This window comes from Eutrema salsugineum, unplaced genomic scaffold (assembly GCF_000478725.1).
Source record: "Eutrema salsugineum unplaced genomic scaffold, Eutsalg1_0 scaffold_5, whole genome shotgun sequence".
In the NCBI taxonomy this organism is placed as follows: domain Eukaryota; kingdom Viridiplantae; phylum Streptophyta; class Magnoliopsida; order Brassicales; family Brassicaceae; genus Eutrema; species Eutrema salsugineum.
This window is the reverse complement of record NW_006256612.1, coordinates 10389232-10413981: the sequence shown is the minus strand read 5'-3', so window position 1 is coordinate 10413981 and position 24750 is coordinate 10389232. Positions and strand designations below refer to the sequence as shown.

At 34.9% G+C, this 24750-nt stretch overlaps 5 protein-coding genes across 5 annotated transcripts; 2 read left to right on the top strand and 3 right to left on the bottom strand.

Moving 5' to 3' along the window:
• Positions 1–573: 573 nt before the first annotated feature.
• LOC18993398 (zinc-finger homeodomain protein 14) lies at positions 574–1401 on the top strand. Its single transcript, XM_006416922.2, has one exon. The coding sequence runs from the start codon at positions 783–785 to the stop codon at positions 1290–1292; it is 510 nt and encodes a 169-aa protein (XP_006416985.1). The 5' UTR covers positions 574–782; the 3' UTR covers positions 1293–1401.
• Positions 1402–2467: 1066 nt separating this feature from the next.
• On the bottom strand, positions 2468–5962 carry LOC18993397 (65-kDa microtubule-associated protein 7). The gene is made up of 12 exons (XM_006416921.2): positions 5814–5962; positions 5541–5714; positions 5031–5234; positions 4647–4916; positions 4351–4566; positions 4106–4261; positions 3861–4020; positions 3611–3762; positions 3431–3518; positions 3272–3345; positions 3121–3195; positions 2468–3031 (listed from the first exon to the last, which is right to left on the bottom strand). The coding sequence occupies exons 2-12, from the start codon at positions 5616–5618 to the stop codon at positions 2687–2689; spliced, it is 1818 nt and encodes a 605-aa protein (XP_006416984.1). The 5' UTR covers positions 5619–5714; positions 5814–5962; the 3' UTR covers positions 2468–2686.
• Positions 5963–10228: 4266 nt separating this feature from the next.
• LOC18993396 (purple acid phosphatase 3) lies at positions 10229–13181 on the top strand. The gene is given in 8 exon segments (XM_006416919.2): positions 10229–10483; positions 11195–11351; positions 11508–11615; positions 11706–11833; positions 12109–12237; positions 12351–12418; positions 12844–12925; positions 12927–13181. Coding segments are annotated over 8 exon segments (1095 nt in total). The 5' UTR covers positions 10229–10285; the 3' UTR covers positions 13152–13181.
• A 1101-nt stretch (positions 13182–14282) lies between these two features.
• Positions 14283–17611, bottom strand: LOC18993395. Its single transcript, XM_024152513.1, is given in 10 exon segments — positions 14283–15057; positions 15143–15228; positions 15230–15298; positions 15398–15510; positions 15588–15695; positions 15779–15896; positions 15989–16092; positions 16183–16251; positions 16475–17158; positions 17335–17611. Coding segments are annotated over 9 exon segments (1830 nt in total). The 5' UTR covers positions 17043–17158; positions 17335–17611; the 3' UTR covers positions 14283–14462.
• A 1887-nt stretch (positions 17612–19498) lies between these two features.
• On the bottom strand, positions 19499–21531 carry LOC18993394 (probable xyloglucan endotransglucosylase/hydrolase protein 28). The gene is made up of 4 exons (XM_006416916.2): positions 21173–21531; positions 20984–21084; positions 20604–20812; positions 19499–20101 (listed from the first exon to the last, which is right to left on the bottom strand). Exons 1-4 carry the CDS (start codon positions 21354–21356, stop codon positions 19597–19599), a joined length of 999 nt encoding a protein of 332 aa, XP_006416979.1. The 5' UTR covers positions 21357–21531; the 3' UTR covers positions 19499–19596.
• Positions 21532–24750: the final 3219 nt, after the last annotated feature.

The following is a 24750-nucleotide window of genomic DNA, read 5'->3' as shown; positions in this document are numbered from 1 at the left end:
AAAAAACATAAGCGATTTTGCTAAACATCTAAAGAAGAATGGCGTTTCAAGCTTTTTCTTTTAAATGTAACGTAAATGCTTAAAAATTTGATCTCTCCTTTCACTGTTAGTAGTGTCATCTACTTTGTTAAAATGATGAATTTTTTTCTCAATCATGAATATTTTTGTGACCTCTCTCATACCATCCAAACTTATTCATTACTATTAAATTTTTGAAAAATACTATTCCTTACTGTCTCTTAAGTCTTAATATATTTAACTACTATAAAGCATAGTTTCACTTGTTAGATTTGTTTATAAGTTTTTATTAGTATAATTCCAAGCCATTAAAATTTTAGAAATCAACTGTATTAATTGTAACAATAGATTTCTCCAATCTCTTAATGTGTTGAACTACACTATTTTAGTTTATAAGCTAGCAAAACCATTTTTACTGCACTACTTAAAACATGGCTAATTGGCTACCAACAAAAATTATGGGTAGATGACAACTTCATGAGCTGAAGATATGAAATCAATATTGAAAATTATTGGTTGTAAAAGCAAAGCCAGTGAAACAGTTCAAAAGTGGGTTTTTCACATTTATTATGACACCTAATAAACATATAAGTACAAAATCTTAAGGTAGTAATTGTAACAATAGATTTTGCCTTTTTGTAACTCCCAACTCATTCTGACACAAACAACATCATATCTTAACCAAAACCAAAGCCTAAAACCAAATTTACTATTACTCAAAAAATCAAAACCCCTCTTTAGTCTGTAATAAGATAGAAGGAGAGATGCAGAGTTCTTGTGTCTACAGTGAATGCATGCGCAACCACGCGGCGAAGCTCGGCTCTTACGCCGTCGACGGCTGCCGCGAGTACTCTCAACCAGCCACCGGTGATCTCTGCGCCGCCTGTGGCTGTCACCGGAGCTACCACCGTCGTATCGACGTCAAATCTTCTGGTCAAATTACTCGCGCGCCGTTCCCGTTCACGAGCTTGAGGCGCGTGAAGCAGCTCGCGAGGTTGAAATGGAGAGCGACGGAAGAGAGAGAAGAAGAGGAGGAAGAGGAGGACACGGAGGAGACTTCGACGGAAGAGATGATGACAGTGAAGCGGCGGAGGAAGTCGAAGTTCACGGCGGAGCAAAAGGAGGCGATGAGAGATTACGCGGTGAAGCTAGGATGGACGTTGAAGGATAAGAGAGCGATTAGAGAAGAGATAAGAGTCTTCTGCGAAGGGATTGGTGTTTCTCGTTATCTTTTTAAGACTTGGGTTAACAATAACAAAAAGTTTTATCACTAATTAATTAGACCCTTAATTGATACTAGACTTACTAGTATAATTTAGTTTCATTTCATTTTCACCCCTTGTGTCGTTCCTCTTGCCAATCCTTAATCTCTTATTTTAATGGAATAGCTTTTTACTATAACTAGTGTTTATTGTTTGATTTAGATTTTGAGGTCTCCTTAACTACTGCTTTCAGGCTCCTTAATTGCCTTTTATTATTCTTACTTTTGCGTCGGTGGGTGTTGAGTTTTGACAAGACAACTAGCTGACGTTTTATTTATGGTCATTACAGTACTGTTAACCAATCAGAATACTGTAGCTTTTTAAGTTGAATAAAGGACTAACGACGTTAACAACGACGGACAGTGATAACAATAAAGACATACTTGTACTTGGTTTTTACCCTTGAACATTATGGAAAAAAATTTAAAAAGGACAACTAATTTATTATTTAGCACTAATATAATCGTATTTTGAATTTTTGTAATGATGAAAAGACAATTAGTGACAGAAATAACACAGTTTGTAGTTTTCTAATTATTTTGAGCTTTGTTGCTAAATATTATATATGTCATCAAAGTCAATAAAAGTTGTTATAGTTCTTTTTAGAAATATTTATTTAAAACAAATTATATGAAACTTGTTTTTTTTAGAAAATCAGAAACTCATATAGTTAAAATAAATATTAATAAAATTTTGAATATATTGTGGCCCATATATTATTAGAGATGTTCATCTTCTCTGTAGATTTGTTTCTTTTCAATTAACCAAGGGTCTAATGGGTATTCAGAATGAAATCTATGATACATTCAGAATTTTATTAATATATGGGCCACGAAGGGTTATAGGTTTTTGTTGGCATTTCAAGCCCAATAACAACTTCATTTAGAAAGCTCATTAGGTCCATTATATCTGACAATTTTTTTCCTTTTCCATATGACTGCACTGTGAAAGTTAGTGAAGATCGTTCAAGACTAAAGAAGAAGAAGAGGCGACTTTAAATGATTACTCACAACCGAAGAGCTTCGAGGAATTTGGCGTGCTTCGGAGAGAATTTAACGGAAGATTCAGGAGTTGTTTGTATGTGTTTAACTTCCTTCAATCAAACGAACAACATCGTATATATACACACATTCACACAAATTGAACAACACACCCAAAAACATGAAACTAAAAGACAATCTTGAAGCTACTATAAGAACATAACATCCATCAATTTTCAACTTGTCTATCATACTAAAGTCAGTCACAAAAGTCAAACACATACCAACACACTAATTTGTCTACAATTACTTGATCTGAATCAGTAACTCCTCCTTTTTGATTACATTCATCTCTATTTCCCAACTCCTCCATTTCGAGTTCATCATATGCTTCAACTATACAGTTAACCGGACCATATGAGAGACTCAGTTTCGTAACGGTGAATCTGGTTCAGAGCCGCAAACCGAAGTGTATGTAGAGACAGAATCTTCCTTTGGTAAAGCCACAAAGTTTAGAGGAGCTGTACTTGTAGAGAGTCCCCTCACTTCCTTGAAATATCCGTTTTGACGATGATGACCCGAGTAAGATCTTGGGGTCATACTGTCGGTATTTGTTGCTCCGGCTGAGTTTCTTCGAGGCGTAGGAGGCACCGATACATTCCCATTGTACCCGTTGGGCTTTTTAATGCTGCTGCTTCTTCTTGGACTTGGTTTTGATCCATATATGGATTCCCTCCGGTTTATTATCAGATCCTGCATCTTCTTTTGATCCTGCAGAGGATATGATAAGTTCGTTTCAACATGCATGCCACATTACAAATCTTAAAAAGGGTTATATAAAAGATATCATTTTGACAAACCCGGTATCGTTTCTTTTCCTCTTCTTGTTGTTTCCTTGTCAGTTTGTAATCTTCAAGTATGGAGACCAGTCGAACCTGGATGAAACGAGTAACCGTAATCAGAAGGAGAGAGCTTTGGATTGTAAAATGTTTAAAAGTTACCTTTACTTACACCATCATATAGAAATGACTTCTGTGTTTGGTCCTCCCATAAAAGCGTTTTCTTGATGAGATTGTCTACCATTGCTGCAGAAAACAACAAACAAAGGAATAATATATAATAAGCTAAAGAACTCCTCTGAATCTTTAATGGAAAGAGACATGAACATACATGGAATCTTGTTTACTGTAACCCGAGCTCGTTCTGCGTGCTTTAGGTTTACATGCCCACCTCTTCCAGCACTATACCGGTTCTCATCCTGAAACCACAGAAGTTAGGTAACTTCTCAGACACATCCTTCATCAAACCCATTAGTCAGATTTTTCAAGGAAAAAATATTTCTCAGTTTACCTGATTGTATTCTTCTAGCCAGTTTTCCTCTTCGCATGCAGATAGCCAGCGGTCAATTCTATCGATTATATCTTTCCGACTCTGTGCCTCGTCTTTGATTTTGTTTATCTGCATTTCGATGTTGGCAAGAAGCTCTGAAGGGTCCACTAATCCTGAAGAAAAATGAGGAGATCTTTCTTAATAGAGGTTTCAGCAAGAAAATCAGCTACTCATATTTCTGAGAAGAAGATAAACTCTTATCAATCATTACCAGAATCGATCAAAGCAGTTGATTTCTCAAGAGATGTGCTTGTGTCGGGTTCAATGTGAGCCAATCTGCAAAGGTTCTCCAACTCAGACCTTCTTTTCATTACAAGCTCCTTCATTCTGCTAGATTTCAGCTTATTGAAACGGTCTACTTCTGCAGACACCTAATGTAAAAAGACAAGAAACTCAGAGATCCTGAATGAGATTATTGGCAATCAAAATTGGTAAAAAAAGAGCTTTTGTCGTAACCTGTTCAATTGTTTCAGTAGAAAGGATGCTTTGCTCGGTGATATCAGATTCAGATGATCTTACAGCATAACTGACTCCTGCGAATTTCATTCTTTCTTCTTGAGGTGTGTCCATCAGATTCCATAGCTCGAAAAGTGACTCCACTACATCCTTTAACTGCAAAACGAAAGGTAAAAAGACGCTAACCATCAAAATAATTAACAATTACAATAGAAGAGAATAGCATTGCAGAAATGTTTATCTACCTTTTGAAAGCGGACTGTCCTTTCGTTTTTCAGCTTTTGAATCATGTGTTGCAGACCATCCAATGTGGTATCGCTAATGTTTGTAGACTGTTCATGGTTAGTCCTATGTAAGCTCGGATGAACCTCGCAAACAGTTTGGCCAAAGTCAACTCCAAGAACACCGCATAGAGTGTGCACCTCGTTCACATAATCCAACACCTTGTTCAAACGATCGGACTGCATAAAAAACAAGAACAAAATGAGTTAGTAAGCAGCTTATTGATGTAAACACTTGGTTCGTTTTCTTAGATCTTCACCTTTTCCTTCTGGAGCGAGCTTAGACGTGTTTGATACTCGTTGAGTTTCCGAAGAGTCAAGTCTTGTTCATCGAGTGTCAAAGAATCAAGCATCGCGTTGTTGATTTGGTCACTGTAACCAGAGATTTCACTGCTCATCTTCTCAATCTGTGCCTTTATATTGACAAATTGCTTCATTCTTTCATCCTTTTGCAATCTCAAATCCTCAAGCAGAGGCGTCACTGCGGCAAGCTTTTCTTTCAATGATTTTGAATCTTTCTCTGCTTTGATCTGCAGCAACAACAGAAACAAAAAAAAACACATTTTTCAATAAAAATCAGAAATTTTCCCTTTGTTTCCAAGATAAAAAGGCAATACTCAGAAACTGAATAGACTTGCTTATACCGGTGAATGGATGTTTAAGACTCCAAGAGCAGCCATTAAAGAAGCAATTTCAGCTTCAATTGATACAACTGATTGATGAAGCTGTGCCTTAGACTTTGCAGCCTCGTCGACTTTTCTTCTGTAGATTTCTAGACATTCCTTCTCCAATTCCATTAGCATCCGGTCTTTCTCGGCATCACTCTCACCAATATCAATCCATATTTTCTGCTCCATACCAAAATCAAATTTGCCATTAAACCCTCAAATCAGATTCCTTACAAGATACTTTTAGAAGAAAATGTTAAAAGAAGTTTCACAGAAACGCAAAGAAAATCCAGGAAGAGGCTAAAAAATCACAGTAACCCTTTAATCAAATAGAAGGCCGAAAAAGGAGAAGACTTTATCTATATTGACCAATTTCCCGTCTCGTAGAAAACAAACACAGAGTATTTCTGTGAAGCATCTTTATCAAGAAACCCTAAATTCCCAAGAAAAAAGAGAAGAAGAAGAAGAAAGTGGTAGAATAAAAACCTGAAGCTCTCGAAGTAGAGCATTGCAAGTAGTGTTTGAGCGGAAAAAGAGACTCGTAGGGCTTCCAATCTCAAGCATTTCCTCGAATTGTGCTTCTCTCACTTACTTACTCCAAAGTTAGAATCTTGAACTAGAGAGATAGAGAGATTGAGAGAGCGGAGCTTGTGACAATGGCTGCTTAAAAATCAAAGAAAACACAAAGATATGATGAGATCATTACTCGCAGTAACAGGTATCAGATCTGAAGCTTAACATAAAAAAGCTTCACGTTACTTTGCAGAGAGAAAAAGATTGATCAGCACATAGAATTCCGAGCAAAAGTTGCAAAAAAAAAGTGGATTATGTTGAAGAATGTATAAAGAAAAAGTTAATTATACATTTTATTTTATGAATAGCAGAACAGGTTAAATACTAAAACTGAGTTTCTTTTTGTCGTATTACATTATCAAATTTATAGTACATAAATGTTTTTATTATTTGGCCGTTACATAAAGTCATAAATGTTATTTATTAGCTTCTTATTCTCTTCTAATATTATTACTATCCCTATTTTATTCGCCTCATGAAAAATACGATAAAATAACGAGAAAAGCGATGGGTATTGTGCAGGCGCTACAGTAAGCGCGTGGCCTATGAAAGCGCGTACTTATCACGTGCCAATTAGAAGGGAAGGGAGTAAGATTTGTCTTCTTTAATGACATGTATACTTAAGTATTGGTTTTAGAAAACTGAATTGTACAGTATCATATATGCATACGTTGTATGATTGAGCTCTTACTAGAATTCGCGACTCGTGGACCAACCAAAATTATTTAAGTTAGTAGTAACTTTGTGTAATGCAACGTCAAATGATTAAAGTGATCTAAATTATAAACTAGTTGGCTTTGTAAGCAAACAATTGTAATGAATAGACTAATATCGACATTGCAATGAAATCTTTTATCATGAGAAGGAAAAGTTAAAGCACTTGCAAACATATATTTTTGGTGTTGAGCTGCATTAATGAAAGATGTTAAATACTAACAAAATATGCCAAAGTGGTCTAATCAAAAGGGAGCCTGTGGTGGTGGCCAATGTCACTCACCTCCACTAATTTCATTAAGAAGTCGAAAATCGTATTTTCTTTAATTAATCAGCACAAAGTTAGAATCCTATCCAAAACTTTCTCATTATTGCACTCCACAACTACTAATCAAATATGCAATTATTATGACATTATTTCCTGTATTTACATTCTTATGTTTATGTTTTTATCTTAACCATATTATCATATTGATTTCTCACGAACAGCCATACATACTCTTAGATATATATATATATATATATATATATATTGCATATCCAATTAATTAAAGTGGATGCTGAAAAAAAGAGAAGTCAAAGTCGATTTGGATAACAGCGAAAAAGGCTAGCTAGGGGTAAACCTAAAATTATTAGCCGACATGTTAATTAGTTCTAACCACTTCATACAAATAAGTTCAATGCAAATCATACAATAATCTTGAGCATCAATGATATACTGGAGTAGGTATATATAAAATTGTGTTTGTCTCTTGTTCTGTGGAGGTTGCTATAATCAAACATTTTCTAGGAACACATTTTTTTTTTTTTCTATAGATGGCTCGTTGAACTTTGATTTTGTCCGATATGCGATTCAAAATATTAGCAATAGGGACTAATCTTTGACTCATGGATAATATCATTGAACTTGCATATGTGCTAACACAAATCAATGGTAAACAACACTCTAAACGTGACACATATCATTTGGAAGCTTGTATAAAATTTTAAAATAACAATGAAAGAACAAAATAAATAAAGAAAATATATTTTCTAAATTATTAGATACGTTAACGTTGAACTAAAAATGTTCGTGTGGTCGACCCCACATGTCCCTATACTAATTGCTTATATCATGTACTCATATTATATAGACCCATATAATAGAAGGAGTTAAGGATGTGGATTGCGAAATGAAAATTAGTGGAAGGAGAAAAGAGTACTTGTGTTGTGGTAATCACAAAGGCAGAAAGAAATAAATTACTGAAGAGAAGAGAAAGATGAGGCAAGCTATAATTTCTCACAGGCTCTTCTTCCACTTCTTTTTCTGTACTTATCTCTATTTTTACTTCATTCATACAATTGTAAAAAGATTAGTAACAAAGTAATGATCAAACAAATAGAAAATCCTAGATATTTAACAAGACCATAAAGCAATGCCCTTAAGCAATTAGTTGATTACATTCCTATATCAAAATTTCTATCAATAAAAACTATTTAAAACAAATTAATGCTGTACTTTGTTTTTGTTTCTAAGGTAGCTTTGTTATGAAAAAATACCAACAAGTATTTTTTCGTGACATTGTTTATAGACAAAATATTCATCCCTAAACAGTTCTGTAGCAAAAAAACATTTACGTGGATAGACCTGCAGAACTTACAGCACCCAAAACTTTTTTTATTTCAGTTATATGAATTCTTCTAAAACCATCGTTAAGCCTAATTAAACATTACTTGGTCTAAATTATAGATATCAAAACCTATACCCTTGTTCACTACTAAAGAATCATCTTATATCAACGAGTAGCTGACGACATTACGATCAGTTTCATTTGGAAGCGTTCGCTTACATTCAATCATATTCACAGACTTATCTACACACACGTGTAGCCTGAAAAAAAAAAGGAGTTACGTTTTGTTCAATTTTCAATGTCAAGTCTCAAACACCACCACATGGATATATTGCATAGAGGGGGGAGGAAGAGGTTGTTGAATAAATGATTTAGGCATGACGTCGTCAAACTCACTGTTTTAATAATTTTGTTGTTAGCTGTATTGTATATATGTGTGATACAGCTATAGAACTCCAAGGAGCTAATTGGTCAAAACTTTTTGACTCAAAAGAAAATGCTGACAATTTGACCTAACCTCAGAAACACAAACAAACAAACGTACATGTCTATCTATACGGTACGGTTGAAGACTTGCCTGACCGGGATGAAGTCACATTAGATTCAATGGAGATTCTATCATTCTATGGTCACAAGTCCACCTTGTTCGTACTATTCCTAATAGGAAATAAAATTGTAACGAACGTCCTACAATACAATTACGTCTGTGCCTTTCAAACTCTGTAAGCTTCTTGTTATAGTAGTTTGAAGCCCACTTACAAAATCAGCAATAAGCCCAAACATATAAATCAACGGTTGATTATTATATGACTGTAGATGAAGATTTATGGAAGAAGAAGACAAAAAGAGTGTATAATAAGAAGAAAACAATGACACAGAATTTACAAGTCTCTTGTCCACCCCAATTCCCCCACAGAAATAAACGTAACTGAGGCATGATCAAAGAAACAAAAACGACGCCTACACTGTTTACTAATTAAAAACATTAGAAAACCCCTATCGATTTGCTTTAGACACAAAATCAGATAATAAGATTCAACAAAAATCAGACATGTAAAGTGGAAAAAAGAACCAGTGATAGTTCAAGAATAGAATGAAATTTTCACAATCGCCAAGCACAGAGATTTCGTTTTATGTTCTGTCCATCAGATACTGGGTCTGGGCCTCGAACTGCATGACATACTGAGACTGGGCCTCTACCAATTTAAATTTCTCTTAGCCAGTAACAAAACTCACAAAAGGGATATTATGTTATTCCTTTGAACAATTGAAATCACCCTTCATTCATTCGTTACACTTCTTACAATATCTCAAGTCAAGGTATTCGCTTGAAGATTTGCAGATTTCGTCAAGTTCTCAATTATTGAGAGAATTTGGAATTTTTTTGTTTATTTGCTTTGTTTTTGTAACTGCGTACAACTCAAGAATTTGGAAGTTTTCAACATTCACGTGAAAAAAATGCGAGTAAAAGCTAATAAGTGCAAATTCTAACAAACTAGTGGAATGGGCAGTTTATAACCTATTGCTGTCGAGCACTCACAAAATAGTTGCCTGGGCAGTTTATCAATTAATATTGTATTCGATGTAAATATTTAGGAAGTGTAATGGAAGTTGGATTTATATAAAGTTTACTGGTTTGTACTTATGTAATAATCCAAGTTAACTGTTAAAGAAAACATTATTTAGGCTAACATATTATTCAAACCCAATTGCATAACGGTATATTGTAAAAGTTCATAAGTAAAATATGACTAATATTGCTCCAGCAATAATTGTGTAGTATTTTGGAGTCCCCACAAGCTGGGAATCAATGAGTTGTGTATTTGTCGGCTACAAGCCTATAACAACGAAAACACAGAATAACAATATATATATATATATATATATATAGTATAATTAAGGAAATTATTGGATTTTTTAACCGTGCTATCCTTGTTTTTATTTTCTTGGCAAGATGTCTTTTATTTGTTGGTTACAATTACAACTTACAACTTTTTTTTAAAAAAAAAAAAATACAATTTACAACTTACAATTGTACTGCGGATAACAAAAAAAAATCAGTGTATATTTTCTGTAAACAAAATTATCAAAACACAATAGTACTAAACACGTGAAGAATAGTTGATATCATTAAGATGTAAAAGATGTACAAGCCAGCCCCATCAATGTGTGTCTTTTCAAAATATGATAATTATTTTTAGAAAAATATATTATATTGAGTTATATTTTTCAACTCCAAATCAGCCAACTTATGATATAAAGAGAAGCAAGCAAATCAGAATCCACCATACATTATCTTCTTCCTCTTTCGTTTTTTATTTTAGAAATCTCTCCATGGCTGCCTTAAAATACAAACCTATACATATTATATTTTATGTTTTTAGTTTGATTTTTACATTCTCCGCCAACAGTTCCAAGGCGGAGCTCCCGAGGCTTCTGCAGCCAGCGAAACCCGATGGTACACTAAGCTTTCTCGCCATTGGAGACTGGGGAAGGAGAGGCTCCTATAATCAGTCCGACGTAGCTCTTCAGGTGATTTCTATATTTTTCTCACTTGCACAAATATATGTATTGTGCGAATTCAATACTGTGAGAAAAAGGGAAAAAAATTCAATAGTGTGTGTATAGGAGGATCAAAACTTACTCTTATTCATATAAATGCATCCCCTTATATATTTGTATTTTATTATTTCCGTATTATATTATATATATATAAAAATAAATTCTAAAAAACCATTTAAATTTTATTAGTTTAACCCGAAATTATGTTTTTTACTAGTACTATTATTGTTGTTTTGTATAAGAACTTAATCATAGACTTTTTTTTTGCTAATAACTTAATCATAGACTTATCTTTGCTTAAACATCGATATCTAGTTTGAGGTTTCGTTAGTTGATTTTTACCTTTTCTAGAATGTGGAAAAGGTTCAAATTACTTAGTTCTACTTATTGAGAATCCTATGTAATGGTTATCCCTTTTGACCTCCATTATATAACGCAAAATGCTGTCAACAAAATTTGGATCATCAAATACAAAATACCCGATATCTATTTCCGGATCGATTAAGTGAATAAAAATAAAAAGGAATGGTTGCGTAGTTATATTGTCTTCATGCAATATTCAAGAATTCCTCATTTATGTGAACAAATCATCTAATATACTTGCTATCGTTGTTTCAATTTTTGTAAGTCTATTTTGTAGTAACGTAACTGAATAATTAGTAGTTCATACCATTTTAACAGATGGGAGAAATTGGACAAAAGCTAGATATTGATTTTGTAATATCTACGGGAGATAACTTTTACGACAATGGGTTACTTGGTTTGCATGATCCTGCATTTCAAGATTCTTTTACCAACATTTATACTGCGGCGAGCTTGCAGAAACCTTGGTATACTGGTATATAAATAAGCAGTAAAATTTAATTTAATTAGTTAAGCTATTTCATTTAATCATAAATCATACTAAAGTGTAAAATTTTGTGATATTTTAAATTGTCCCGAGATATGTGATCCATTGTGTAAATTATATATACTTTCTTCAACCTATATATAGTTTTAGGAAATCATGACTATAGAGGTGACGTCGGGGCACAGCTTAGCCCTATGCTCAGGGCCTTGGACAACAGATGGGTTTGCATGAGATCTTTCGTTGTTAGTGCTGGTAAGGAATATATATTCTCTTAGATTCTCGAAAACATTTTAGTACTCCATATTATTGTATTGAACAGCTATATTCATATCTTCAATGTAGACATCGTCGATTTTTTGTTCGTCGACACAACTCCTTTCGTCGACAAATACTTTGTCCAACCAAATAAGCATGTCTATGACTGGAGAGGCGTATTACCAAGACAGACATATCTGAATAATCTCTTAAAGGTAATAATCTTCTAACATCCAAGAAAATAAATATAGATATAATAGGGCTTGACTTTATAACATTCTGAACTGAGATGAACGAAAACAAAACAAACTTCATCCAAGATAAATAACCAAATAAGTTACATTAAAAGTCTTTTAAGATAGTTTTATTAATGAATTTATGCAATTTTATATGTTTGGTAAATAATCTGGTAATGTAATTTGCATTGATAAGTTAATTAGACTTACGAGCGACTAACCAAAGCTAGATATATATAAAATGGTAATATCAGGAAGTCGACATGGCATTGAGAGAGTCAACAGCAAAGTGGAAAATAGTGATTGGTCACCATACGATCAAAAGCGCAGGCCACCACGGGAACACCATGGAATTGGAGACGCAGCTTTTACCTATCCTCCACGTACCAAATTAATTATTATTATTATAAAGTTCTCATAACATACATTCACGTGAATATGTAATGCACCAATATATAATATAGATCTGTCTCGTTTACTTTTCTTGATTTACTAGGAGAATGATGTGGATCTCTACTTAAACGGGCATGATCATTGCTTAGAGCACATAAGCAGCGTGGACAGGTAAATTAACTAAAACAGTACTAGTAGAGCCCAACATCCCCAATTTTCAGATCTTTTGATTCAAAAAGTTCTTCACCGAATTGGAAACGATTTGATGACGTTTTGTTGATTAAAAAAGTATATATTTTTTTTTCAATCAAGAGTATACTAATTAGATATAAGTCAAGTTATTCGATAAGGTTAGCTTAGATGGGACTAAATTTGTTTGTCGTTTTAGCTAGGGAAAATGATAATGATTCGTTTATAGAAATATCGATTCAAGATACAGAAGAGTTTATAGTTAGTAAGAGATACTAATCAAGTTTTAGTTTAAAAAAAAAAAAATCAATTCAGTTCTAGATTATATTTTATTTAATTAATGAAGTAAACATAGGTAAGGGAATTAGTAAAGTTAAACGTACGGTACCCTGTTCTGATGTGTATAGTAAAGTGCAATTTATGACGAGTGGAGGTGGATCAAAGGCGTGGAAAGGTGACGTGAACTACTTGGACCCAGAAGAGATGAGGTTTTACTATGACGGACAAGGATTCATGTCGGTTCACATTTCGGAAGCCGAACTGCGTGCCGTCTTTTATGATGTTTCTGGACACGTTTTGCATCACTGGAAGACTTACAAGGAGGCGCTTTATTCTGCTACATAATCCTAATTTGAATCGAGACGTATTGTTTATGAATTATGATGTAATATCAATTTCTTGTTTCGATAAATTTTATTTTCAAATCACATTATGATGCGACAATAAAGTATCGTCTGCAAAATCAGTAAGGTCTTTTCCTGAATGATAGTATATATGCATCTATTACAAGGCTGACGCTATATAGCATGCTGGAAATTAAAGTGAAAACCATTATGTAGTTTAATTATTTAACAAATAAGTAAAAAATTCTTATATATGCAAAATTTGAAATGAAAAGTTATTGAAAAATCTGTAAGACGGGAGATGAACTAGAAAGACTGCGTGATATTGAACATGAGACAACTGGGAGATGAACTGATATACTTCTTTTGAATATAACTCACTTTACTTTCATTTATGTAGGTCCATCTTCTCTAACGCTTACATATTAATGTCTTAATTTAGTTATATATTGATTGTTATATAACCTGATTCACAAGTTTACACTATAGTTCTGGGGACAAAGCTGGTCCCGAATCTCATCCATAAAGATTGGGTATGATTTTGTCATATATCTTTTGTCCTATGCTCAGTTTCTCTTTAATCATGTATAGATAACATATATACATATATATATATATATATATATAGATAATAATGGATTATATGATAAAATTTTAGCATGTGGTTATTTGAATGGGCTGAGTCCAATACAACTCCATTTTGTGGATAAGTAGTTCACAGACCAGGATATTTCACGTTTCACTGTAACATAGAATTATCAATCTCTCAGAATTAAAAAAAAAAAATGTCTTCTAAGAAAAGAAAGAAAAAAAAAGGATCAAAACCATGGCCTGGTCCAGGTAGGATACACAGCAAAAGTTGTATCCACAACACATTGAAGTCTTCATATCTTAAAGCTTTCGAAGCCCAAAATCATTTCAAATAAAAAACCAAATTTAATAACTAAACAATGGAAAATTTGTGATGTATTGGTTTGCCTCAAGAAACACAAGCTAAAGAATCATCTCCACTCTTTGCTATTTCTAAGCATTTCTACATCTATACTCTTTCAATCCTCTTCTAAACTTAACAAATGTATTCATTGTAAAAACGTTTTTTTTTTCTTGAGTTAAATAAATTTCACGTTCATTTCAAAAGAAAAGAAATCTTAAGAAACTCTCCTTTTATATGTTGTCGACCGATTTTTTGAACAAATTAAAAACAAAAACTCTTGTGGAAACGATTTTAGGAGGGTGAATAATGTTGTGAATCTTCATTGGAATTTCTCGGTCTGAACCATCCATTACATCTTTTTAAGTACCTTCAATAGTTTGATGAGATTTTTTTCCTATAAAAAAATTCAGCAAAAAAAAACGAAAGTAGATATGGTGTTATATATAGATAGATATCATCTCTTCTTCAACTAATTGCTCTGTTTACCGTCGTCACTGCAACCGCTATTGCCATGGCATTCCTCTGCAGCATCTCCGTTACAAGCGTCTTCTTTCGTCTTCAAGTCCAACTTTCCTTCCGCAGAGTTGCTTCCGTTGCTGTTGTTGGATTTCTCTGGGGAGCCTTGTAAAACCAGTTCTTGAGCTGAACCGGGTGGGAGGAACACACCGGTTCCAGGGATGGGCATACGAGGCTGTGGTGGTCGTGGATGATGTGGCAGTGGCCAGCTCGTTGGCCCCGGCGGGACACCACCTGGGAACGGCATTGGAGGAGCGAGCGGAGGAGAAGGAGCGATGAAAATCGGCTGAACAGTTCCGTTTGGTGGCCGGTGAGACGGTGTGGGCAAGACACCTGTGGTCGAGATAACCGGGTAAGGTTTAGGTGGACCGGTTGAGTGACGGTTGTGGTGATTCGGCGATCTGCTAGCCGGTGGACCCCGGTTAGAACCGGTCATGGAGTTTCTTGGTTGAGACTTGGTGAAAGTGATGAGTATCCGCTGCTTTCGGATTGAGTGAATTGCAAACTTGGCAAGATCTGCGGATTTGCCTTCCACCACAAGAACCGATCTGTTCAAAATACAAAAAAATGCTTAAGAGATTGAAAAGTCTCTGACTTTGGCAGAATTAAAAGCTGACAGTTGAGTCGGTTTACCCGGGAGTGAGAGACAGCTTGAGAGAGCCCTTGTAGTCGCCGGGATAATCAGAGACAATGACTCTTCCGAATGTGAGATCGCATTCCCGACAAGGACAAGATGCCTACGGGTCGTCCAAACCAGGGAACAAACATATGAGGCTGCGAATGATCTCCCTACGGTTCACAAACACAAGAAAACTCTTACTTCGTTAATGAAACACACAAGAAAAACGTTCTTAATAGGTTTCAACGAATATAGCAATCAGTTTTAACCTCGTTGAAGAAATCAATGATGCAGGCGTCTGGTTTCACAGGTAGGATCTGCTTTGACACCAAACGTTCAATGATGTCTGAGAGAAATGATGGGATTGGCTCTATTCTTCGATCTGCATAACAACTCATATCTCATGTTATCCGATACACACAAAAAACTATATGTAAAGAACATCTTTAAAGGACTTGCCTTTGATACTCTCATCATCAGGCGGCGTATCAGCTATGGGGAGACCGAGTTGGATCATTTCACGTCCATGCCCTCTATTTGGCCGTTTATAACCAACATATGCCTCACCTGTTAGTCATGAATCAACGTTTTTAAGACCTGATTTTGAAAACAAGTTAAATCATTATAGTAGTGCATAAAAAGATTCTTACTTTGAAGTTGACCTCTTCTTCCAGAAAGTCTCAGATTGTTTACAAGAGAAACTAGTTGAGAAACTTCCATGGCGTCAACAATTGTGTCATATAGCTTCAGTCCTTCCACAACATTAACCTACACAATACACACACACACAAAAAGATAAAAGAAAAATTGGTATTGTAGGCCGTAAAATATAAACAGACATTTGAGAAGTAACCACTCACCTTTTTCGCTTCAAACATCTCTTCGACAACAAAAGTCCTAGCCATGCTTGCAGAACAGTCTTTATATTTCTCGTCCTGCTTTGCCTCAGACCTGAGACTGTTATCTGAAAAGAAAGAAGCAGCACGGAATCGGAATATTTCAGAAAGATCTAATATCAGGTGAAAATTGACAAGTAAAGGTTTTCCAAAATTACCTTTAGTACACGAGCTGGCCTCAGATTCTTCCATATCTTTACGATCGCTCTTTGGTTTCTCGCTACCATCTATCCCACAAAAAAAAGTATAAATTTACTTTACCACAACATATACATTTTAAACCAGTAAAGAGTCTAGAGACTACAAAAAAAACAAAACCGCAGATTAAACCACAATCCTCCACTATCTAATACCAAATTGCAGATATGTTGTACTGATTTAGCAGCCAAAAAGATTACTTTTCTTACAAGCAAGCAAACCTTAAAGCTAACCAAAGACTATTTTCATTACCTCTCTTGTCCTCTGCAACAGATAATGCCTTATCATCACTTGCAGGCTTAGCTTCCTCCCCATTCTCAACACGATCAATGCTGTGGCAATCCGAATTAGAATGATGCCCGTTTCTCGCCATTGATTCAGCTCCTCTGTAACCACCACCATGATGATGCTTGTTAAACCCAGTCCCTGATCTCCTTCCTCCAAATTTACCAGTCTGATCAGAATTGTAATGCCTTTGAGGATGCTGATGAAGCATTTTCTGTTGCCGCTTCCAAGCAACTTGCTGTAGAGTGTGAGAAATCTCTGCGATTGGGAAAAACTGCTGCATATAAGTAACTTGAGACCAGCCTAATTGACGGTGCCGGATGCTCGAGATCACAGCTTCGTATTCGTTGTGATCCCCAGTTGCTACTAGATGTTGACAGAGTAAATCGATGATCGCGTTAGCTGCAGCGAACTCCCCGCGAATCCACGAGATGAATCCGTCTCGCCCGTCGGGGATCCAACTTCCGGCGGCGACGGCGACGGGCGGAAACTGTAATTTATCAGAAGGAGTAACATTTCCTGGCGGCATTGCCATTGGTGGCAACAGTTAAGGAAGAAGAAGCAATTATCTCGAGAAAAAAACAAGTTTTTTATTTTCCCCTTTTAACTTCCTCGCTATCAAACACAGCTCATAGCTTCCTTCACACAGATCTGCAGAATAAAATTAAAAGGTGTAATTCGTGAAAATATCGGCTAGAAATCAAGGAGATCGCACACTAAATCCTGAAAGAAAAAAAACTCGAATTTAACGAAATTCAAATAAAACCCAGGAAGAAAGTAGATGAATTTTCAATCAGACGAAATTAGAAAAGGTAACAAATAATCACCATAAATGTGAAGGTTTTAAGAGGCAAGCGAAGAGTGAAACACTACAGATCTGGCAAAACGAGTATCTCGTCGTGACGGTGAAGCTGAGTAAATAAAGAAAGAAGGAGAGTAATCTAGTTAAAGTGATGTATAAATTACGGGAAGCTTCCTAAAAGGCAAGACGAAAGAAAGAGAGAGAGAAGAGATCTAGGGTTTTTGAGGAAAGAGGTGTAAATGGTAAGAGCGATTTTTGGCTTAGTTAAGACGCATGCGTTTAAGAGTCTAAAACGGTGGCTTAGATCACTTCAGATCTCTTTTTTTTTTTCGACGAAAGATCACTACTCAGATCTCTCTCAATCTCATTTTTCACTTCTCCTTTTCCTTGAATTTTTTTTTATATGCAATTTAAGAATATTTACGGTTCAGAAGAAAAAACAAACGATCGTCGATGATAACGCAAAATAAGATTCATCAGAAAACATAAGATTTTTAGTATGTGATTTGGGTGTGTTTTATGTTATATCATAGTTGGAACGAAGCCGAGATTCCGCATCTTTGAAAGATGCCGGTTAATTTAATTTTACTCATAAATACTAAAACAGAGATTATAACATATTTTTGCTTTGGATCAAATGGGCCTTGTGACATATGGGCCCACAAAATTGATATACATAAATTAAGTTTTATAAGTTTAGGCATTTTGTTAAAGTTAAAATATAAACACATTTCTAAGTAGAGTGTCATATGTAGCGAATTATGGTGAGTCCTTTAGATTATAATTCTGATTTCTTTAAATGTTCACTATGTAAATGACACTTAAGATAATTCAGATGATTGACAAATAAAAAAAGGGTAAATTAGATTAACAGTCGATACATGTAAAAGCTGACCATGACTTTATACTCCACTAATTGCGAATTTTCTTCTTTCTTTGTCAAACTCACTGATATCACTAATTAACTATGGGGATATAACTGTACATAATTGAGTTCACACATACTAAGATGACACGTATAGAGATCACTAGTTGTTATCCCAGGGGCTGAGGTAGTGAGTTAAGAGGGGGTCATGTGCTCTCTATTCTTTTTTTTTTAATTATATAAGTAAATTCAATTAAATATTTTTAATTTAGTGGTAAAAAAATTTTTGTCCTCAACTAAATTTTTTTATTTATTTATATATTTATACCCCCAACTAAATTTGTGTCTAAATCCGTCACTATGTAATCCATTTGGTAAGTCCAGACAAAAACACTAATCAAGTTATGTGAAAGACACATGAGATTTATCTATTCATGAGCCGAATTAAAATGCTCAATGTGAAACAAAACATCAAACGAAAAAGTATATATATATATATATATAGATAGAAATTTGCTGACAAATAAAGGATATTCATATAATTTGGCGATAGATATCCTCCTCGATAAGATGACATGTGGAAATACAACTTGTTAAACCATACAAAGGGCAGTTCAGGATTCCGAACGACCCCTCTCTTTGACAAATATGTCAATAGGACTTCATACAATATGACAAATCCTTTTCCGCAATAATATGCTCTTTTTTTTCCGAATAGTCAACTCCATTTTTCTGCAGTGAACCCCAAAAAAATATTCCAATTTCTGTATTATACGAATGAAATGAAAAGTCATCCGAAACGGACCCGCAATTTCTAACATCGATGTACCTCAAAATGACATAATCAGTGACACATTGTGTATGTGTGAACGGGAAGTGTCAATATAGTCAAATAAAATAGGTGATCAAGTCAATAATATCTATTGGACCCATTGAATACTTATACAAGATAATCGAACGTACCTAATTTTGTTGAAAACCTCATAGAAACCCAAAATACATTTTAATACTAACATATGAAGAGAAAAACAGGCAAGAAAAGAGTTTATAGTGTCATAAATTCCATCTGTTTTTTTTCTTCTGAATATTAAAGTTTATTGACGTTATAAAAGAAAGTTTACTGACGTCTTATGCAACTCTTATATTTATATCTTCCTTAAAGTTTACTTTAGTATTCTTGTAACTTGTTTTCGTATTTTGTTAGTGTAAGGTTTTAAGAGTAATTTGATATTATTAACAAATAGAAAATCAAATATATAATAATTATTATTATCATTATGTTAAACGACAATCTTTCTTCGTGAAGTGGGAGGAGATCAAAATATCCGAGTGTCAGTCCATCTTTCAGTCCATAATTCATATATTCCTATACAAGACAGAAAATGCCAAAAATGCCCCTCTAGGTGAATAATATACACCAAATCATATGGACTCAGATCCGTCGAAGCGGCTCTTGCTCCGGTGCTTCCCATGACGGTGGCGGTGTGGAATCCCACCGAACGTTACCGGATCATAGACCCTGAGACGCTTAGCCTCCTCCGGATTCACCACGCATTCCGACAAAACCACCTTGTACCTCGTGTGGTCGTAACAATACGAATAAGTCAGGTGTTTACGCCGGAAACTCTTCATTTTGTTCCTCTCAGACATTGTGATCTCCGAAGCTACCCGAAGGTTCTTTGCCGCTCCGTCTTCGCAGCTCGAAATCTTGTCGGTGGGGTCGACGGCGCAGCCGTGGAGGATCAGATCGGTGAATTGAGCGATGTAAGGTGCATATTTGTAGTTTACACCGTACTTGCCACCGTTTGTTGCCCATTTGGAACCATCCCATATGGTTGCGTATAGAGACATTGGCTTCGCCGGAAAGTCACCGCCCATTGTCGCCGTGCGTTTTACTTCTCTGATCGGAACATCGTCTACATAGAATCTGCATAAAAAGATGATTTTTGATTCATACCCCGGAAAAACCATTCACATGAATTTCCTCTAGAAAGATGATATTTTTTGCTTTTAAAAAATGCAGCTTTTAGTGGACCGGATTTGGGTTCTCTCATCCAAAACTATTATGCTTGGGGTCTCCGTCGTTGCCAAGAATCAAAAGCTGTAGATCACTTAACTTTCCAGAACAAGAAACCAACTCCACTATCTTTACATTAAAAAATTGATTATAAAGTAAGGAATCCATCACACATAAACCCCACTTGGCTTTCCTTTGATAGAAACATCCAGTGACGGTTGAAGAGTCTAGAAGATCATTAAAAGACTCATAAAAGCCTCTAATGTAACGGCTTTAATTAGCCATCTAAATCCTCTGTTCACAACCCCAACTGTTGCTATTTCATATACTCAAATTTCTAATCCGACTAGTTGAATTAGGACTTGAGCTGATGATTTAGAACCTAATTAAGCTGAGTTTGTTTTTAACTTACATGATGTGAGAATGAGACCAGAGGACACTGTATCGATGGAAATCCTCTGTTGGATCGAACCAAAGATTGTATCTTTCTTCTCTGCCCAAATGTGTGCTTCCATTACCGTAAATGTTGGTCTGAATCCTCCATTCTTTGCCTCTGATATTCCCCAAAAACTCAAAATCAATCTCGTCATGATTCTTCTCATACATGTCTCCATTTGACATCTGAGAAGAAGAAAAATGCATAAGCCCACACACAAAAAAAAAACAGCCTTTTTGTCCTTTGTCTACGGGCATCAGTGAAACAAAATCATCAAGAGAAATATCTTTAATTGGTTAGTGAACCCAAATAACCAAAAATGAAAAATCCATGGTGGGGTAGAGATTGTTGCTTACATAAAAGGCGATAACAACTCCTGCAGAGTAATCTGCTGGCAATTTGATAGAAGAACTGAAGAACCCATGCAAGTATATATCATTTGAGACAAACCCAGAACCTGTAAATATGATTTCGAAAGAATCTCAGTTTAGGAAAGTGATTAGAAAACAGAAATTAGAAAGACTCAGAGGAACAAGAAGACAAACCGGTTCTCTCATCGAGCGTTAACCGGACAGATTTTCCGTCTCTGTGGACAATCAGATTCTGGTCACCGAATAGCTGTGTGTAACCTTCGTCGAACTGTATAAGAGGAAGCCTTTGTAGAGCAAATCCAGAGACCAAACCGGTGAAGAGTGACACGAAAACTAGAAATCGAGTTAGAAAGCCCATTTTTGTTGAAGATTGAGTTTCTTGTGTAAATGTTATAATTTGTGTATAATATGAGGACGAAAAGGGAAGAGATTTAAACTGGATAAACTATCGTGTTGAGGACGAGCTATGGAGGTGTCTTGAGAAAGAGAGAGAGAAATAGCATGAATATCAAGATTTCGACTGCAGAGTACGTCTGGCTATGGATGGTTTTAATTTTATATGTCAACTTATTACTTTTTTCATAATTGCTTTTTATTTAATACACTGAATCAGTAGTACATGTCGACAAAACACAAAATTGGGCGTACATTGGACCGAAAGAATCGTAAAATGTGACGGTAAACTAAATATAGTCCAATCACTAAACACAATTGTGTCCATTAGATATCAGTTTAACTAAGACACAATTTAATACAAAGTTGTATCACTGGGAGAAGCTATATAATCAGGTTGAAGCGGGGATTTAAATTTAGATTATCACAAAGAAGAAAAAGAAATATATAAAAGACGTGGAGAAGGAAACAAAAATAGCAATAAAGCAATAAGGTGCTTTGCTGCTTACACATGTGTCCCGACAAATAGTCACAGGTAGAGTCACTAACACTGCAATTGTTATTTCTTTTCAGAAAAATAACGAATAATTTATACAGATGAAAGGTTACTACTTACGAGTTGTGTGATTAAAAAAAATATATATTTCCTTCAATCATTACAACATTCTTTTCTCTTTCGGCTTATATTTTTTTCTGGTTAAAATGATTATATGAATGTTTCCATATAAGCGATAAACAGAAAAGGAATCATAAAACAAAAGACATCTTTATACAAAAGTGTTGATATAAATACTTGGAACGGATACATTTTAAGAAAAAGGTTAAATCATTATGGGCCGGTGAAAGAAATGATTTGTTTCGAAGCTTTTTGGGTTTAGATAACAAAAATTAAATAAATTGGTTAGCCGCCCCATTCGGCGTCCCGAAATACCGTTATCAAATGATTGAATTCACGGATTTGCCCCCTATCAAACAAAACAATCTGCGATCCAAGTTGCGTACCAAATAACCCCAATCGCCAAACATAGTAAACACGTCACCCCGACACGTGGCGGAAATTGGTCAAGATGTAACGTTTGACACCGCGTGAGCTGAGGGAGTGATAGTGAATGCCCGAAAATCGCCGGTTGTTTGAGGAAAAATGGTGCCGTACCGATTAGTTTAATTAGTGCAACTTTAATTAACAAGTGGAACTTAGTATTCAAAGCATATATGTATTGATGGTTTTTAGTTTTTACAGTTTCCTAAGTAATTAATAAAATGTTGCATGAAAATCTATTTTTGGGCAAAAACAAAATAATTTCAGATTTCGTAAGTGATTAGTTATCAAGAAATTTTTTGTTTGAAGCTGCGGTGTGTGCACGATTGTTGGTCCCGAGTGTGGTTACACTTTGACTTGGTTTTTGAAGGAAGGAAACATACATAACAACATAAACATTAAATTTGGCTATTTTTGTGAGTCTGACTTTGTTTCAGCCTGGATTGAATTTTTGTTAGGTAAGTGTTGACGCATACACATTTACTCCACGTCAGCATCAAGTAGCCGTTGGACCTTTCTCTATAGGGCCCAGTGCCCACTTGTAAATGTCCTCGAAACAGTCTCGCATAGCTAAAACTATTCTGCAGCGCAATTAACGGCAACTTTGACGCCGTTAATACCCTCTGTGGATGAATATCAGTGTCTGTCAGCCACAGGTGGGTCCATCATTTCTTGTGTTTTATAAACAAAATAATTTACAGTATTGTTGTGTGTATATATATTTGGTAGGAAAAAAAAATACGTATTTGTTTCACAGTTTTTTTTTTTTTATATTTGGGAACTCACAACAGTCATCATCCCAATAAGTCTGCTGGAGCAAATTAGCGAAGAAAAGAGTTTTCTGCTAACCTGCGCGTCGTTTTCTCTGAGGTCATGGAATCTAATGGAAGATCCCAATGTGGAATATTCACGTGAGATATTTTGTTTGCATCGAATGTCACGAGGGCAAATCGCAGCCGTTAATTTCTCTATGGGGATTTTCCTCCCATGCATGTGGGTAATTGTTTTCCCTTTTATTTTGTTGCTGGATCCAACGGCTACCATCCGCGATTTGGCTTTTGTGCATTATCAACCCAAACTCTAAAATTAGTCGGGTAATAATCACGTCTGATTCGTTTGACTATGATTTCATTTATAGTTTACACTTTACAAGGACCCAATTAGAACAATTATTGGAAGCTATAAAGTCCATGCAAAATTGCAAATTACGTACCGTTGTAATGGGCTTATATTTTTCAAAGCCCATGTTCAATATCCTCATATATTATACTCCTTTTTTTTTTTAACAGCTTATAGTGTATATCATATGTCATCTCAATTCTCTTAATTAATTGGTGACAGATACTCGGTTTATTGAAAAAATGAATATCCCAGTAATTTATGACATCTTCCCCTCTAAATAATTGACTATGGATTCTTTGACATAGTTATGCTATTTGCATGAATAAATGAATTAGTTGAAAAACTACCAGAATACAGTTGTCTGATCAGATATTCAAAGAAACATTATATTTTGGGTCAAAGAAAATTAACATAAATATTTAGTGTATATTCAACGAGGATAGATATTCTGTTGAATCGTTCAACTGTCTATTTGATTATATATTGGTCAAGATAGTTGACCATCATTAAAAAAAAAAAACATTTCGGTCTGCGCAGACCAGAAACTTTCTTGTGCCAAAAAAAAAGTTTTCAGAGAACAGGAGATTAGCTGCGTGTAGATTGAGTTATGGGAGCGAATCGTTTTTTGGGTTCAAGTATTCAGGTTTTAGCTTATTATTTTTTGAATCCTTAGCCAAAATAAAACAAAACCTAATTAATTTTTCGTTTTTATTACTGCAACAAAAACCTAATTAAATTAAATATATACGCAAATACTAAAAAGTGATATTGAGCCAATGATCGAAAAGGCTGTGATTTAGAAACATAAAAGTAGACTTGACCTTCCCATTCACGGACAAAGAATCACGGGAGAAAGAAGGACCCTTATGTGGACTAACTAATATAAAAATTAAGTTTATTTCTGAAATTTTCACTTTGGTTGGAATTTAATCAAGAAGAAAATATATCTAAAACCAACGAATACTCGGCTCAAATGTAGTTTAATACAGTTCATCGATCCTGTTTTTTTTTAGTTACTTAATACATCATTTTTTTTTATCAAAAATATAAAAGCAATTTGTATATTTTCTTGCGGATACTTGCCTTGCTTCATCCTAGTTGGAAACTTGAATCCATCTTTTAAAACTTGAAATTTTTAAACTTATGTGTTACGCTGTTCTTTATGTTCAAAAGCGACCACCAGCATGGTTTCTTCCAT